The sequence below is a fragment of the Cnephaeus nilssonii genome, assembly GCF_951640355.1.
Source record: "Cnephaeus nilssonii genome assembly, chromosome: X".
NCBI classification, from domain to species: Eukaryota; Metazoa; Chordata; class Mammalia; order Chiroptera; family Vespertilionidae; genus Cnephaeus; species Cnephaeus nilssonii.
Genome location: NC_137071.1, coordinates 126,577,548 through 126,594,939, shown reverse-complemented (window position 1 = coordinate 126,594,939; position 17,392 = coordinate 126,577,548). Strand labels below are relative to the sequence as shown.

Sequence of the window (17,392 nt, the reverse complement as noted above, 5' to 3'; positions counted from 1 at the left end):
CTGGGAAAAATTTTTAAAATATATTGATTTCAGAGAGGAAGGGAGAGGGAGAGAGAGAGAGAGAGAGAGAGAGAGAGAGAGAGAGAGAGAGAGAGAGAGAGGAGAGAGAGAGAGAGAGAAATATCAATGATGAGAGAGAATCACTGATTGGCTGCTTCCTGCATGCCCCTACTAGGGATCAAGCCCGCAATCGGGTCACCTGCCCTTGACGGGAATTGAACCTGGGACCCTTCAGTCCGCAGGCTGACACTCTATCCACTGAGCCAATCCAGCTAGGGCTGCACTGGGAAAATTTTCCAAAATTCGAAATATTCCGAATTCTGGCAATATACCTAGGTTTCACCAGGGCCTCCACCGTTTGTTTGTTTGTTTGTTTGTTTGTTTACAGCTCAGGAAACCCAGTCAATCCTTCCCAAAGGCAAGCTCCCCTGGGCTCTGAGTTGAGGCAGCCCTGGCAACATTTGCATTCTAAAAGGGCAAAGGGTTTGGCCATTACCGTTCCAGGTACCCCGAAGTGCCAAGTCTCAAAGGCTGGCACCTCCGGAGATGGGGCGCCCCGGGTGGCTGCGCTCCGGGTGGGGACGATCCTGGGCGGGCGGGGCCAGGGGGCTTCCGGGGCGGCAGCCACCTGGCCCGGCCCCCTCAGGCCCCGCCCGCTGCTGCTGGGCTTGGTGATTCACTCCCTCCTTCGCCCCAGGGCCCCCTTCCCGGCCACACGGAGGGCAAGACGGCTGGGTGTGCAGTGTCCACGAGCCCACGAGAAACCGAGCAGATCGTCCGCGCCCCCGGGGACTCCGGCCCACGCCATGGCGGACTCCGATCGCTTCTCGGCCCCCGGCTGCTGGGCCGCCTGCACCAGCTTCGCGCGCACCCTCAAGGGGATTCTTCTGTTTGCTGAGATTGTGAGCGTCCCGGGGCTGGCGGGTGGGCAAGGGCGGGGTGGAGTGGCTGGATCGCACGCACGCACACACACACGCGCACACACACACACACACACACACGCACGCACGCCGAGGAAGGCGCGTGGCCGCGGGTGCTGGGCAGAGGGACGGGGGAAGTGGGTTCGTAGCCGAGGCCCGAAACCAGGGGTGCTGGGCGAGTCGATGGGGTTTGGAGAGGGTGGTCGGGAGTTGCTGGGCCACGGGGTGAGGCCAGGGGTCCATGGGGCATCTGGGGAACGCAGTGGACGGAGACCGCGTGGACTCATCCGTGGGCTCAAGGATGGGGTTCCAGGGGGCTGGGAGGTGGGGGACCTCCCGTGGCAGGGCGTGGCGCGGCCTGAGCGCTGTCGGGCGGGCTGGCGGGGCGCCCAGGGGCGGGGCCTGTTGGGGTGGAGCCCCGTGCTAGTCCTCCGGGTTGGGCGCCCAGCCGTTCTCTGGTTCTTTCTGGCCCTTCGGTGGTGGGGTGGGAGGGCCTTCGCTGTTTCGGAGCTTCCTTTTCCCGCCCCCTCCCCTCAAAGTGGACGCCGCCTTTGAGTCACTTGTAAAAGGGGTGCGGTGCCTTTAACCGGAGCCCTGCCCCTCTGGTGACACTCTCACTGCTTCCCAAAGGGGTTGCCTGGGGAACTGCACGTCCCGCCCGCCCCAAGCTGGCTCCAGCACTGCTCACAAAACACCTGGCAGGGCCACTCCCAGCAGGCCGCCCCTATCTTAGAAGGGGAAGGGGGAAACTGAGGCACCCAACTCTGCCCTTCCTAGCTGGGTGACCCTGGGCAAGTCACTTAATGTCTCTGTGTCTCACGTTTCTCATCTATAAAATAAAGATACTAATAACAGTACCCAGTTTATTGGGTTGCAGGGATGATTAAGTGAGTTAATACTTGTACAGCTCGTAGAACAATGTTGGGAACACAATGAGCACACAGTAAATGTTTAGCTATGATTATTTGTCATCTTCCCAGTCCTGGTAGGCACCTGAGTTTGAGACCCCTGATTTAAAAAATATATATATATTTGTATTGATTTCAGAGTAGAAAGGAGAGGGAGAAAGAGAGAAACATCAATGATGAGAGAGAATCTTTGATCGGCTGCCTCCTGCACTCCCCACACTGGGAATTGAGCCTGCAACTGGGGCATGTGCCCTGAATGGGAATCAAACTGTGACCTCCTGGTTCATAGGTCGATGCTCAATCACTGAGCCATGCCAGTTGGGCCAAGAGACCCCTGATTTTAACCCATCCCCTCAGCCCAGGGAGTTGATGGAGGTCCCCTTCCTCATGTCATCCTTCCAGATACTGTGCCTGGTGATTCTGATCTGCTTCATCGCTTCCACATCAGCGTACTTCTCTCTGTCAGTGGTTGAGATGATCCTTGCTGCTGTCTTCTTTGTCATCTACATGTGTGACCTGAACACCAGGATAAGGATCATCAACTGGCCTTGGAGTGTGAGAAAGGGGACAGAAGTGGCTAGCCGAGGGAGGGACCTCAGCTGTTGGGATTGTCCTGGGAACTCTGGATGCTGACTTCCCTCCTCTCTCTACTCCTTACAGGATTTCTTCCGAACCCTCATAGCATCCATCCTCTACCTGATCATCTCCATCATTGTGCTCGTGGAGAAAGGAAACAGCTCCAAAATCATCGCCGGGGTAAAGACTTTAGAGGCAGCTCCAAAGCAGAGAGAGATAGAGATAGAGATAGAGATAGAGATAGAGATAGAGTAGAGATAGAGATAGAGATAGAGAGAGAGAGAGAGAGAGAGAGATAGAGAGGAAGAGTTGAGGATCTAGGGGCCATTTCTGTCTCTGCTTCTGGCAGAAAGTGTATGATCCACAACAGGCCACCCTTGTCCTCAGGGTCTGCAGGCAAGTCTGGCCAGAACCTTGATTCCTCCCAAGATCATCATTTGCTGTAAAGGGCCATCCCTGGCCTGACCCAGGATCTTTGTCCATACACTAGACTGCCATCTGCTAGAACTTTGTTTCACATGTACACTGGGAATGGTGCCGCTTAGACGGGGGGCCGCCACGTGGCTCTCCTGAGTTGAGCAGTATGAGGAGAAGGGAGAGTTCGGGGGGAGTCCAGTTTCCTGACCTTTTCCTGGAGCTCTCTGGCTTCCCAACCTGGGGCTTTAGTCGCCATCCCTTCATGGGGCAGTCACTGGAGGTAGTAGATACAAGGAGGTAAGAGGCTGAGTAGGCTGACCAGCCTAATCCAAAGCCCCTCACTCTCATCCCCACTTCCAGGTGATGGGCCTAATCGCGGCGTGCCTCTTTGGCTTTGATGCCTATTTCACTTTCCCCTTGAGGCAGCAAAGACACACAGCAGCCCCTACGGGTAAGTGCGTGTGTGTGTGTGTGTGTGTGTGTGTGTGTGTGTGTGTATGTAGGGGGGTGTTGTTGAGGAGGTTGAGGAGAGAAGGAAAGGGCATGAATGCCAGCTCTGTCCTTTACTGCTACTTACGGCTTTAGTATCAACAAGTACCATAAGCTTCAGTATTCTTGTTTGTAAAGTGGGCATATGGATCCAAACTGCTTTCTCTCTTTTCCTCACTTGCAGACCCTACAGATGGCCCGGTGTAGGTGAACTACCTTGATTTCTCTCTGCAACCTGCAAATAACTTCCATCGAAATCACTGCTCCCCACCCCTACAAACACTCCTAGCCAACTCCCAGCCTCTTATTGAGGTAAAAGTGCCTTTATCTGAAGAATTTGTCTTCCAGCCTGCCAATCAACCCTCCTGGGTGTGGCCACCTTTATGGGTGTGCCTAGGTTCCCCTTCTGAAGCATCTAGAAGCAGACACCAGTTCTGCCCGAACTATGCCCCCACCTAAGCCGCAAAATGAGGGAGAGGGTGCCTCAGTTTCAGACTCCCCAGGTTGTGACACACTGCAAATCACCTCAGTGTGGGAGGTGGTTTTGTGGAGGGATACGTATGAATAAATAATAAACAGATTGTTAGAATATATGGTAATGCATAAGTTAATCCTTTGATCAAATGGGGATATCTCAAGCATCAGGAGGGGCAAAATAGGGAAGGGAGGCAGCTGGAGCAAAGAGGCGAAGAAGCCAGGCCTGTTTTACACCAACTATTAAGACACTTCAATCGTACAAACAGAGGTAGAAAGGAGGGGGATTTATTCTCAAGTCTTGAGAGTGGAGAAATGGAGCCCTCCAGGACAGCCTCGCCTTCAAGCCACTATGCAGTTCTTGTCTCTGGCCTGGCGAGGCGTCCCTGGGCCCGAGTTCTCGGGGGCCACTGGAGATGGAGAGTTGGGGGTCTTCGTTGCAGTGTCCTGAGCAGACAGGGGCCTGGTCAGGTGCGGGGGCAGGGGGATGCGTTCTCCCAGGAAGAAGCCATCATCCTCCGAGGACTCTGAACTGGAGCTGGAGGGGGAGCTGGAGCAAGATTCGGAGTCCGATCCCAAGTTACATTGGTGGTGAAGTCTGCCAGACCGGCGTCTGCGGTGATGGTGATGGTGGCGGCGACGTGTGGGGGCCCTGGGAGGGGGACTGCGAGGCCTGCGGCGCTGGGCTGGAGGCGCACTCAGGGTCCGCCGAGGGCCTCCGTCAGACACCAGAGGGTCCCGGAAGCTGACTCGAGGGGCACTTTGGCGACTGAAAGAATCATCTTCAGGGTCCAAATGGCCGGGGGTCCCTGGGGGTGGCTCGGGGGCGCTGCGGAGCCCCAGCTCGGGCATGGAGTGGCGGTGAGGGGCCCCTCTCCGAAAGCGGGTGGGCTCCTCGGGGCCTGCAGCTGGAAGGAGAGATGGAGGGAGTCCCTGTATGTATCTGCCTTCTCCCAGAGGAGCCCTGAGGAAGGCCCTTCTCCTTTCCTCTTTCCATCAGGACTGGGAAAGGCGGGGGGGGGGGGGGGGGGGGGGCAGGGTTGGAGAGGGGAGTCCGGGAAATAGGAGGCCTGGGACTGGCTCTGAGTGGAGCGGAGGGAGGTTGGAATGCAGAAGGAGCAGGACTGGATAGGTGAGAGGGGGCGTGGCTTCTGGTGGAAGGGGCGTGGCACAGGCTGGAGGTGATTAGGTTTTCCATAGGGTGGAGGGTCCAGGGTTTGGAGAAAAGGAGGAGGAACTTGGGCTGAGGCAGGTACCAGTTGAGGTAGGGGAGGGCCTTGTCTAGAAGGGAGCGGACAGGGTTCACGAGGAGGTGTAGGTGTAGTTTGGGTGCAGCCCAGGCCTGGGATGATTTGGGGGTGGGGCCAGGTGTACAGCAGGTGAAGGGACTGGGCGAGTCCACCCCCAGGGACCAGGGGTTGGCGGGGGAGGGCCTCGGAGGGGCTGGGCAGGACTCCAGGGTTAACTCACCAGGCTCTGCCTCAGTGCTGGTGCCTTTGGTGGCGGTCTCGGATGGCCCCTCCACCGGAGAGAAGGGGGCTGTGGGGGCTGTGAGCGGTGTGGAGACTGTGCTCGCGCTCCAGCTGCGGCGGCCAGGCCCCGAGGCCGTGGGCTCGGACCCCAGGCTGCAGGCTCGAGAGCAGAAGATTAGGCCCCGGCGTGGCAGAAAGGGGCGACCCAGCAGGGCTCGCCCGCAGCGACTACAGCAGAAGCAGCGGTCTGAGGCGTGCCAATGCTGGCCCTCATAAGCCATCTGGCCCTGGTCCAGGCCTGGGGGGATACCGGGAGGGGAGGAAACTAAGACAGAGCCCCCGCTGGCATGTCCCACCCTGTTCAAATGGGACCCTTCTGAAGAGAGCAGGAATCTGAAGCAGAGTACCCCAAGACTCCTACCCACCCCACCCCCACCTCTCCAAAATAGCGCCCTTCTTTGGAGAAAGCAGGAAATCCGAGGTTTGGTCCTCACCACAGGGTACCTCAAACTGGCTGATTAACATCTTCTTCCCTACTCTTTCTTTCCCAGGGTCCTCCCTCCCAGAGTGGGGGCTGGGCACTGGACTCTAACATGTGGGTCAGGCTTAGACAGTAAGGTGGCTTCAGATGGAAGGACAGTGGATTTAAAGAGGCCTGGGTGGTGTGGACAGGGCGTGGTAGGGCGTGGCCTTGGTGGGAAAGAAGTGAATCTTAGAGAGCAGGGTGTGGTAGAAAGTATGATGTACCTAGGCCAGCGATTTTCAACCTTTTTCATCTCATGGCACTCATAAACTAATGACTAAACTTCCGCAGCACACCACAAATGTATGTTTTGCTGATCTGGCAACAAAATAGGTATAATTTTGATGCATTCACACCAGACGGCTATTGCTGTGTTGGCTGTTGTCCTTTTTTACTTGACAATCTAAGGGAAAAGAGGTCAGTGCCCCTGACTAATTAGTCAGGCATTGCATGTTTTAAAAATTCTTGCAGCACACGAGTTGAAAATCACTGAGCTAGGTTGATGGAGAGTCTTCGAGAATAGGGTACAGCTTAGGAGCATAGGAGCTAGGCTGACAGGGTAGCCCTGGGGTACTGGGAATTAGAGGGCACTCTGGAGGTGGGCCCAGATGTGTAGTGGTGCCTCATACTGTGTAGGAAGATTTAGAAAGTATGGCTGGATGAGGGATATCGGTGATGGGACCTGCAGTGAAAGGTATAGGGTTATGGTGCTTGGACTAGACTGAAAGTATGGGGATAATGGTGGGCGGGGCCTGGAGGACAGAAAGAATGGAGGGGGCAGGGGGTTGTGGCCTAGATGTTCATCCATCCCCCTGTCCAATGCCATGTTCACCCACCGATGTGCTCCCCACAGCCGTCACAGTACTCCGCATGGCGGGCCTCGTAGCAGGCGCAGCAGTGGGGACGGCTCTGACGCATGACGTAGCGCTGCCCTCCTAGGGATGCTTCACACTCGAAGCAGCAGAAGTGACCCATATGCCAGTGCCGGCCCTCGGCCTCCGTGCACTCAGGGGAGAAGATGATCTGGGGGGGCGCAGGCCATCTGTGGCCGTCAGCAGGGCCTTCCCTGGCCCTGCCCGCCCTCCACTCCCTCCCCTGGGCAGTAAGGCATCACCTCGTCGCAGGCTTGGCAGCGCGGACGCAGGCGTTCGGCATGGTGGCGACCACAGTAGACCTTGCCGGCATGGTAGAAGTAGATGAGGTCCACCAGCAGCTCCCGGCACGTGGAGCACACAAAGCACTGAGGGTGCCAGCAGGCACCCAGGCCTGCTCGGCTGGCAAACACTGCGATGTCTCCACCTCCGATCTGCTTCCCGCACTGCCAGGTGACAGATAGGCACTGTCACCCTCACCAACATGGTTAGATGGGGGATCAGCCAAGGTGTGTATCATACTCGGGCCTTCCCCATGGTCGACCTTTGTGACTCGCCTTACCTACGGGGTAACTTTGAGAAAGGCCCTGCCTACATGGGAGGAGGAAAGTGCCTTAGAAACTGACCCTGTGTCTGTGGGAAACCTTAGAGACAGGCCCTACTCATTGTGGGTGGCCTTAAAGGAGGTCTTGTTTTGGCAGGGTTGGTGAAACCATAGAGCCAGGCCAGGCCCAGGGGGAGCCTTAGCAACAGACCTCACCTAACAGTAGGATGTGAGGTCAGGCTCCAACCACTGAGGGGAGGGTGCTTTAGAGAGAAATTCCACCCACCACCTGGCTCTAGAGACAGGCCCTACCACTGTGGGTGGGTTCTTAAGGACAAGTCTCCACCACAAGAGGACCAGAGAGGTGTGTGGAGGGCAGGAAACGAATAGAGAAGGTCCATTGGGGCCTCCTTAGAGACAGACCCAACCCAACAGAGGGATCTGAGGAACAAGTCCCATCCACCAGGGAGCCCTACACACAGACATCGCTGGCCAGGAAGGCCTTAGAGGCGGCCCCTGCCTAACAGTGGGATAGGGATATGGGTCCTGCAAGCCAGGGCTTGGAGCAAAGGCACCACTCACTCCCTGAGGCCTTCCATGGCTCACCTCCTCACAGATGGCCCCAGTGATGGTCACTGGGAAGATGCGCACAGTGCCACGCCCCAGGTTCTCCCGTTTCCGCTGCTGGCTGAAGGCTCTGAGCTCTTTCTTCTCTTCCTCTACCAGTGCCGTGCAGTACTGTGCCTGAGGTAGTGAGGGTCAAACAGGCTCCTCCCCTGTTGTCTGCCCCCCACCCACCCTCTTTCAAATTTCTTCCATGCTCAAAAAGTTGACTTCAATGCCTCTGTATAGATGGTGCTTCCTGATGAAAGAACCATCCCTGACCTCCTCTCCCAAGTCCCACGTGTGGTTTTGCCAAGGAATGTCCCCTGCCCTTCAGACCTTTCACCTCCGATCAGCTCACCTCTGATCCTGCCCATTTCTTTCCAGCTGTGAGGCATTTGCCCAGGCTGTGCCCCCTACCTGACATGCCCCTCCTGTCTTCTCTCTCCTCACCTCACTGTCGTGTGGGGGAAGCTGGTGCAGCAGCTGCTTGATCCTGTATTGTTCCCCGGGACTGTTGACGTAGGGGACCTTGTCCTCTGGGAGGCAGCTGAAAAATTGGTATACCTGGGAGGACATGGGGGATGGAAGAAAACAACTGAGATGAGGGGTGATTGGAATGCAGTGGGTCCCTACTTCTCTGAGAAAATTAAAATCATCAGAAGGAAATGTCTACTGACTCCCTCCATCTCTTCTTCCTATGGGCTGGATCATTTCTGTCACCTCCCAAACATGCCAAGAATTCGCTCTTGTCTTGACCCCACTTTTCCTTCCTGCTACTGAGTCTACTTTTCTCCTTCCCTTATAGCAAAATTCCTCAAAAGAGCTGTGTGCACTCATTGTTTCCACTTCCCCTCCTCCCAGTCTCTCTAGACCCCACTCCAGTCAGCCTTCCCTGCCCTTCCTCTAAAGCTGCTCCTGTCAGGGTCATTGATGACGTTCACCCTGTTAAAGTAATTGTTCAGGTCTCAGTTCTCATCCAACTTGACCCATCAGTAGCACTTGACATAGTTAATGACTTCCTGGAAACACTGTGTTCCCTTGGCTTCCAGGACATCACACCGTCCTGGGTTTCCTCTTACCGAAAGGAAACCTATTGGCCACTCCTCTGTTCTTCTTTTGGTTCTTCAACTAACTGACCCTTAAATGTGGGAGGGTCCTCAGTCTCAATCCTTGGTCCTCTTGCCTCTGTCTCCCTTCACTCCCTTGGGACCTCATGACTACCATAAGTCCACCTCATGGCTAAGGCCTCACGAATGCATGCCTCCGGCTCTATGATCTCTCCCTTGAGTTCCAAGCAAAATGGCCACTCAGATGTCTAAAGGGTACCTCAAACTCCAGATGCCCAAACTTAACGTATGCTCTTAGACCTCTAACATGCTCCTGCCTTGGTCTGATCCACCCACCTTTAAGGTCATCTTTGACTCCTTTCTCTCTCACACCCACAAACAAATCTCTCAGCTTTACTTTCAAATTACAACTGGAATCTGACCACCACTTACTCCTTCTACTGCCAGCACCATCATCAGCCACCTAGGCTATTGAAGTGCTCTCACTTTCATTGGTACCCTGCTTCCACCCTCACTCCTACAGTCTGTTCTACACCCAGTAGCCAGAGGGATCCCATTAAATCCTAAGACAAATCATATCCCTTCTCTGCTCACAAATCTCTTGTGGCTTCTCCCTCATTCAGAGTAGAAGTCCAAGTCCTCTCCATGTCCCCGCCACCTCTCTGACCCCACCTCCACCTCATCACTCTCCTTGTTGCTCACTCTGCTCCAGTGTACTGGTATTCTCACTGTTCCTCACACATGCCAAGAACACTCCTGCCTCAGGACCTTTGCATTAGCTATTCCATTTTCCTAGATCTCTCTAACCTAGTATTTCTGCATGGTTCACTCTCATGTCTTTCAGGAAGCTCAAACATCATATTCTCACAAAGGCTTACCTGGACACCCTACTTACAATCCTAACATCTCTCTCCACCCCCCCAACTTACTTCCCTGCTTTTCTTTAACCCACAGACCTTACACCATATGACATTATTGGCTCCCTTCAGGAATTTAACCTCTACATGGATATACATATATATATCCATGTAGAGGTTAAGCCTATATATATATATGTATATATATATATAGGCTTAATCTGGCCACTCAGTGTATATCCTATATAATAAAAGGCTAATATGCAAATTGTCCCTTCGACCAGGAATTCGACCAGTAGGCAGGCTGGCCAACCACCCATGTCCCCTCCCCCTGGCCAGGCTGGCTGGACCCCACCCATGCACAAATTCATGCACCGGGCCTCTAATAATATATAATAAAACAGTAATATGCAAATTGACCATCACACCAACACACAAGATGGCTGCCCCCATGTGGTCAAAGATGGATGCCCCCATGTGGACACAAGATGGCCACCACAAGATGGCCAGCAGGGGAGGGCAGTTGGGAGGGACCAGGCCTGCAGAGGAGGGAAGTTGGGGGGGGCCAGGCCTGCAGGGGAGGGCAGTTAGGGGTGACCAGGCCTGCAGGGGAGGGCAGTTAGAGGCAAACAGGCTGGCAGGGGAGCAGTTAGGCATCAATCAGGCTGGCAGGGGAGTGGTTAGGGGGTGATCAGGCTGGCAGGGGAGTGGTTAGGTGGTGATCAGGCTGGCAGGCAGAAGCGGTTAGGGGCAATCAAGAAGGCAGGCAGGCAAGCAGTTCGGAGCCAGGATCAAGCCTCAACGGGCAGTCGGACATCCCTCGAGGGGTCCCAGATTGGAGAGGGTGCAGGCTGGGCTGAGGGACACACACTCCTGTGCATGAATTTCGTGCACCGAGCCTCTAGTATATATATATATATATATATATATATATATATATATACACACATACATACATACATACACTGAGTGGCCAGATTATTATGTATTCAGAGATCATAATAATCTGGCCACTCAGTGTAAATGGTGTATTTTGTTCACTGCTGTGTCCTCACAGCACCTAGAACAGTGTCTGACATGCAGTAGGTGCTCAATAACTGTTGAATGGGTTAATCAATGGAATGTGAATGAAGTGCTAGGATAAGCCCTGAGGTAAGAGGCAGAACAGGAATGGGTGAACAGGCCCAAGGAACTGGCCCAGTGATCGCTCAGCGTTCCCTTCAAGTTTTAGGGGGCTGATCACCTCTAGATCTCAGAGGGGTCAGAAAGACAGGCACAGTCTGACCACACACCCTAGTGTTGCCCCAGAAATAGGTTTCTTCTTGAGTGTGTGTGCACCCACTGGAGAACAACAGTGGATGGTGCCTTCTGGTCACCTGCTCCGGCTTGAGACCAGGGGGCACCCAGGCATACTCCTCTGAGGCACATCCTGAGTCATCATCAGAGATGGAGTGGCGCTGGAAGTCTGAGATTAGCCGACACATGATGCGTTCCAGGTCCACAGGCACTGCGTGCACGGCATGCTCCTCCCGAGGGCATTTGCAGTGCTGGCAGATCTTTCTGAGGGGGCCAGGATGGGGGTCAATTACTAAGGGTAGCCCACTTGGACCCTTTGACAGCCCAAGAAAGTCCAACTGAGGGGCAGGGACATGCAGATGATCACCACCAAAGGACTCTGGACCTGGGGGTGGGGCTGTGAGCCTGGATGGAGGAGGTGAAGAGATGGAGCTGTGGGGTCTCAAGGCCAGCCCTGACTTTCAGCTCTGGGACTTGGGCCTGAGTAGGGCTGGGGTTCTGAGTCTGAGATTGGAGTTATACATCTAGGGGCTTCCCATCAGGAGAGGCTCTGGACATTTTGGGAGAACTTTCCCTGGAGGTGGGCTCTAGCCTGTATTGAGCCTCAGAACTTTCGGATAGGGCTCTCTGTCTGTAGTACGTTATGGATTGTTTTAGGTATCGAGCTCCAGGAGATAGGGCACGGGGGTCTGGGAGAGGAGTTCCTGACTCAAGAAAGAGGCGTGGAGGACCAAAAATCTCCTTAGGGATAGAGTCAGGCTTGAGGAAGGACACTTCTGGGGCGGGGCTGTGTCGTGGGTGGAGCTCTCCTGGGAACCAGACAATAGGGAATGAGTCAGGGGGCGGGGCTGTGAATCAGAGCGTGAGGCTTTTTCCGTGATTGAGCTTCCTCTGTGGACAGCGGTCAAGCCAAGGGCGTGGCTTAAGTCTCAGGATTTCCCTCCTGAGGGTGGAGCCCTGACAAAGGCAAGGCCCTGGGATGGTCACCTACCTCCAGCCATGCAGCAGAAAGCCAGGGCACTGCTCCCTGCAGGAGTTGCAGGGCTGGCCACGGTCTGGGTCCTCTGCCTCGGGAGGCTGTAGTGGGCGGGGGCAGACGCGGGACCCCGCCGGGCGCGGGGGCGGGGAGGGAGAAGTTAGGGCCCGCCTCTCCTCTCCAAGGCTGGAGACCGCACGCTGGGGCCTGTCCTACCTGGGTAGCGCTGGGCAGGCTGGGACAGCACCCGGAGCTCGGGGGAGGAGGACACAACAGAGACAGAGGCGGGACAGCTGAGGCCACCTCCCTCTATGCCTCCTTTTCAGGGAATTCCCCTCCCCAGGCCAGCCTCCCAACTCCTCACACCCAGCCGGGACACCTCCCCCGCAGCCTCTGACTCCTCCAGGCCTTAAACACCTCCTCCAGAACTCAGCGTACTCTCCCCACTCAGGGCAGAGTCCCTAACCTGGGTGTCTACCCCAGGCTTCATCTAGGCCCCTTCTCCACCCACGAGGCCAGCAGCACTCCAGTTCCATAGGGTAGAAGTCTGAGACATCATCCTTACCTGGGATCTACACAGGACCCCCCGCCCCAAACCCTGGTTTCACCCAAGGACCTGGAGAGAGACCCTCCTGCAATGGAACAGGAGGCCCCCCCCCCCCCCCCATCCATTCAGAAACCCTCAAGAAGGCTTGGCTCTTACCCCTCATATCCTAGGGCTATTCTCTCCTCTGGACCACCAAATCCAGGCCCCACCTAGAGACACCCCCCCCCCCCCGCCAAAGGAAGAGAGGGACCCTCCTATCTAGGAAGTCAAAGGCTCTCTGCTCAAGTGGAAGCCTGGAAGCCTGGAAGCCTTCTTACCCCAAATCCCAATCCCTGGACTCTCAGTATTCCGGCACCCCGGGAGTGCAGGACCTCCCTCTTCAGTTCACCTTCCGCCAAGGTACAGGGCGAGGTTCCTTCCCTCAGAAGCTCAAAAGGTCCCTGCTCGATCCAGGAACGCAAGACCCAATCTTTTGGCCCTCAGAGACCCCTCCCATAATTCACACGACAGGGAAACACACCAGGTCTTAAAGGTGTGCGGAGAGGTGATTGGGGAGCGTGGGCCACCAGATTTCCATCTTCCTTCAGCCCCTCCGGTCTGGGAATTCTGGGGATGGGGATTCCCAAACCCTCCGTGGAGCGCCTCCTCGCTACCCCTATCCCCTGCCCCCTCTCCTGGGCCTCAGTTTACCCCTGACCCCCGCCCGCCGCTGCCCTGAGTCTCGCTCACCGCGCGCCCAGAGCGGCGCCTCCGGGACCCACGCGCGAACATGGCGCGCCCGGGCAGGGTCAGGACGGGCCGGGTCAGGCGAAAGGAATTCTCGCGTCCGTCAGGCCACCGCGCGTCCTGCCTGGAAGCTCTGTTCCGTAAACCTGACACCGGCCAGGGGAGGAGCGCGCCCCGCAGCGCCCGCCCCTGGGCCTGCTGTCTCTCCCGGGCCCAGGCGCCCCCTGCCTAGAGGTGAAGGGCACGCATCCCAGGAACGCTGTGCGGGAGAGCTCCCCTGACCTGTTGCCACGCGCCCCAGAAACCCGAGGTGCCACGTGGCCTCTCACAGGATATTTTACGGCTTGAAAGCTCTGTAGTGGAGGAGGGAGACTTGGTAGTGGCGATCTGACTGTAAGGAGTGGGGCAATAGGGTTTGTATTGGCCCTTCGTGTCCATTTGTCTTCGATCCTTATTTGGAGGAGGGGTTAAAGCCACCTCTTGGCCTCTTCCCCACTAGTGATGTTCCGAAGGACTCTTTCCCTTGTATGAATGCTGCAAGAATGGTCCCCAGCTCCATCGCAGCCCTAGCTGGTGCTCCCTCGTCCCCATCAGAGAGCTAGATCTTATACACCCCCCACACATCCCTGCTCTCATCCCTTCAGAACCAGGATTATTTGAGATTTATGAGGAGGAGGTTAAAGTCACTGGCCAGGTTCCCATGCCCCCCCCCCCCATTCTTACAGGCCCAGCTGTCATGCCCCCTAAATCCTGGGAAGGTCTAATAGCCTTTCCTCCCCTGCTCCCATTTTTCTCTCTCCAGTTAGATATCCTTTTCCTTGAGCTCAGTCGCAGAGCTGGGAGTCTCTTCTTCACGTTCTACAGCTTTGCGGTGCCTCGGGGCTGGGAGGAGGGGGTCCGCGGCCAGCAATCAGAACTTGGGCGCCCGGCTGGGCTGGGGTCTCTAATTAGGCCTGGCGGAGGCGGCGGTCAGCTGGGCCTTTCATCTTCATCGCAGGCGCCAGGGATTTCCAGACCCCGTCCCGCCCCATTCTGCACATCTCTGTCACTTCCCGCCTCTTCTGGCTCCAGGGAGGGGTTAAAGGGGATGAGTGAATGGCTCCGCCCGCCTGTCTTGCAGCCTACCTGGTCTCCCGGTTTTCCAGCTGCGGGGTAGGGGAGGCAAGGAAATGAAGAGACAGCAGGTTCTGAAAAATTCGAGGATATGAGTAGAGGGAAGTCTCCCTGTGAAGTATGGGGTTCTATTGGAGCCTCTTGAGGATTTGAGAACAAGGTGGGGAAGGCACGTGGCTAAGGGACCAGAGTTAGAACTGAGCCCTTGAAAGACAACTTTCTGTGGCCAGTAGTGGGGCATTGCACAGGGCCACTCCGAGCATGACCTAGAATGATCTGCAGGCGAGGCATCCCTTGGCCAAATGCTGTTAGGGGGGCCTAAAATGATGAGGTGACTTGAACTTCATCCAGCAGGTCAGTAGTGGTGAAGCTTCCTCTCACCTCCTTTCCATCTCTTCCTTTGTGTCCTCCTAAAAAGACACACTGAGGCCCGGTGGGCATGGTTGGGCATTGTCCCATGTACCAGGAGGTGGCATGTTTGATTCCTAATCAGCATATGCCTGGGTTGTGAGCTCAATCCCCAGTGGGGAGCGTGCAGGGGGCAGCTGATCAAGGTTCCTCTCTCATCAATGTTTCTATCTGTCTCCCCCTCTCCCTTCCTCTCTCTAAACTCAAAACATATTTAAAAAAAAAGACACACACTGAGAAGTCTGAGCCAGGAGTACTAGGTGGTTGAGGAGTTTATTTCGGGGAGGATAATGAATCATATGTGTTCTTCCTCTGGGAGGGAGTCTTCAAACAATACCGAAGGGCAAGGGAAAGGGTGGGGGTCCGAAGGGGAGGGAGAAGGGCCACAGCCAGACAAAATGGCAACACACGGTCACAGGCACTACCGACATCACAGACACAGCAGAAGGTGTAGGATAGGGGCTCCAGACCGGATCTCCAACCATCCCAGGACGGGTGGGGTGTGGAGGGAGGGAGGAGGTAGGAGAAAGGGGGAGAGGGGTAGGCTGGCCCCACAAGCCCATTAGCTCTGTCCTCTGATTACCTAACTGTGCTGTCGTGGGGGTGGGCAAGGAAGGGTATGTGTGGGTGCCTCTCTCTGGATCCCACCCCTTACCCTTCAAGCCATACCTCTCAGCTCTCCCTAGGCCCCCTCAGGCCTAGCCTTAGCGAGGGATATTGCCCCCCAACCCCTAACAAAACACATCCCTTAGGCCCTAGCCACTACCAAACCTGCCCAACTTTAAAACATATATTCTTTACTGTTCCATTGTGGGGTGATGGGGCAGGCTGTCCCCTCTGAAACCACCATGCATGCCCCATTCTAAGCCTCACCCTATCTAGAATCCTGGCCACGCCCCTCACCCCAAGGGTGGCCCATTACTGAATCACCCTTTCAGCCTTCCTGCTTTAGAGTCAAACTCAGTCCCCTGAATGTTCCAAGCCACACTCCTTCCGTAGACTCTGGTCCCAATCCCAGACCCACCCACTCTGGAGCTTCACCCACTGCCTGGTTCAAGCCACACCTCCTCTAGAACTCTCAGCATTCTTCCAAACCCTGTCCCCAGGCCCCCAAGTCACACCCCTTCCATAGAACCAAGTCCTACTACAAGCCCTGACCACACAGGGGCCCACCCACTGCTTCACTCAATGCTGCGATCTTTGTAGAAACTCACCCTCAGTCTCCTTCCAAGCTCCTTTCCAGAATGCTCTAGGGCACCCCTCTCCTTTGGACTCCACTTCTAGTATGTCTGGAACCCAACCTCCCTGCTTACTAGTCCCCTCCATCCCAGAGCTCCTCTCCAAGACCACCTTGAGTCCCAAGCCCTCCAATATCTGCCTTCTCCCCCAAATCAGGGTTGAATTTTCTGTAATGGCCATTGTTCAAACATTGCTGGAGAAATCAAGGCCAGAGTTGGGAGGAGGGGAGGGAGAGAAGGGAGAGACTCTGAAGTCAAGCCCACCCTACCCATACAGCCAAGGTCTGTCTCTTCCCTGTCCCTCTTTCAGAATCCTCCTCAACCTCAGGGCACAGGGCCAGGGAACAGAGAGGGGTCAAGAGATGCAAGGAAAGGGCTAAGGATAAGAGAGGGGCCCACTAAAGATTGGGGCCCTAATGTATAAGGGGAGCAGAGTGGGGGCAGAGCTCAGACAGACAAATAGATATCTATATGTTTCATATATATATATATATATATATATATATATATATATATATATATATAGACAGTTAAGGGTCTCCTGGCTTGAGGGGCAGAGACCTGGGATGTAGGGGTGAGCAGGGAGGGCAGGCCTTCTCCTGAGCTCTTGCCCACCCATGGGGTCCTCCTGGGCTGCACTGACCTGTAGAGACAAAAGACACAGAAAGGAGAAGGGGTCCAGACACAGGTGGTGCCCTTCAGGAGGGGCTGGGCTGGTATGCCTTTGCCCTGGCTTTACCATCTGTCTGATATGCCTTTTCTTCCTTTTTCTCTCACTCAGAGTCCTGTAGTCAGTTTCATCCCAGCTGCTCCTACTGGGAAGGTATATTTTTCCCTACTAGGTAAGGCACCAAAGAAATTATGGTCCCCATTCCCCTAACCCAAAGATGTTCATTAACGGGAACTGTTATAATCTATATTGGTTATAATCTATATTGAGCCAAACCAAGATTCTCATCTTTGTGGAGCTTACATTGTAGCAGGGGAGACAGACTTTAAGCAATAAACATCCTATATAATAAAAGGCTAATATGCAAATAGACCAAAATGCAGAACGACTGGTCACTATGATGCTCACTGCCCACCAGGGAGCAGACACTCAACGCAGGAGCTTCCCCCTGGTGGTCAGTGTGCTCCCACAGGGGGAGCGCCACTCAGCCAGAAGCCGGGTTCATGGCTGGTGAATGCAGCGGCGGTGGTGGGCGCCTCTCCTGCCTCCGTGGTAGCACTAAGGATGTCGGACTGCCAGCTTAGGCCCGCTCCCGTGGGGCCTAGGCCATCAGTTGGACATCCCCCGAGGGCTCTGGGGCTGTGAGAGGGCGCAGGCTGGGCTGAGGGACCCCCACCCCCCGTGCACGAATTT

General features: G+C 55.5%; 2 protein-coding genes across 5 annotated transcripts; one reads left to right on the top strand and one right to left on the bottom strand.

The window, feature by feature from the left end:
- Window positions 1–662: 662 nt before the first annotated feature.
- PLP2 (proteolipid protein 2) lies at window positions 663–3,909 on the top strand. The gene is made up of 5 exons (XM_079765236.1): window positions 663–902; window positions 2,231–2,383; window positions 2,489–2,584; window positions 3,182–3,272; window positions 3,495–3,909. The coding sequence occupies exons 1-5, from the start codon at window positions 807–809 to the stop codon at window positions 3,515–3,517; spliced, it is 459 nt and encodes a 152-aa protein (XP_079621362.1). The 5' UTR covers window positions 663–806; the 3' UTR covers window positions 3,518–3,909.
- A 67-nt stretch (window positions 3,910–3,976) lies between these two features.
- Window positions 3,977–13,422, bottom strand: PRICKLE3 (prickle planar cell polarity protein 3). 4 transcript variants are annotated; one of them, XM_079765235.1, is made up of 9 exons: window positions 13,274–13,422; window positions 12,013–12,098; window positions 11,102–11,285; window positions 8,252–8,365; window positions 7,802–7,939; window positions 6,894–7,097; window positions 6,616–6,802; window positions 5,255–5,554; window positions 3,977–4,692 (listed from the first exon to the last, which is right to left on the bottom strand). In XM_079765235.1, exons 1-9 carry the CDS (start codon window positions 13,313–13,315, stop codon window positions 4,127–4,129), a joined length of 1,821 nt encoding a protein of 606 aa, XP_079621361.1. In that variant the 5' UTR covers window positions 13,316–13,422; the 3' UTR covers window positions 3,977–4,126. The 4 variants fall into 4 exon arrangements, with proteins under 4 accessions (XP_079621361.1, XP_079621358.1, XP_079621360.1 ...); XM_079765232.1 differs by lacking the exon at window positions 13,274–13,422 and adding an exon at window positions 12,862–13,243; XM_079765234.1 differs by lacking the exon at window positions 13,274–13,422 and adding an exon at window positions 13,065–13,243.
- Window positions 13,423–17,392: the final 3,970 nt, after the last annotated feature.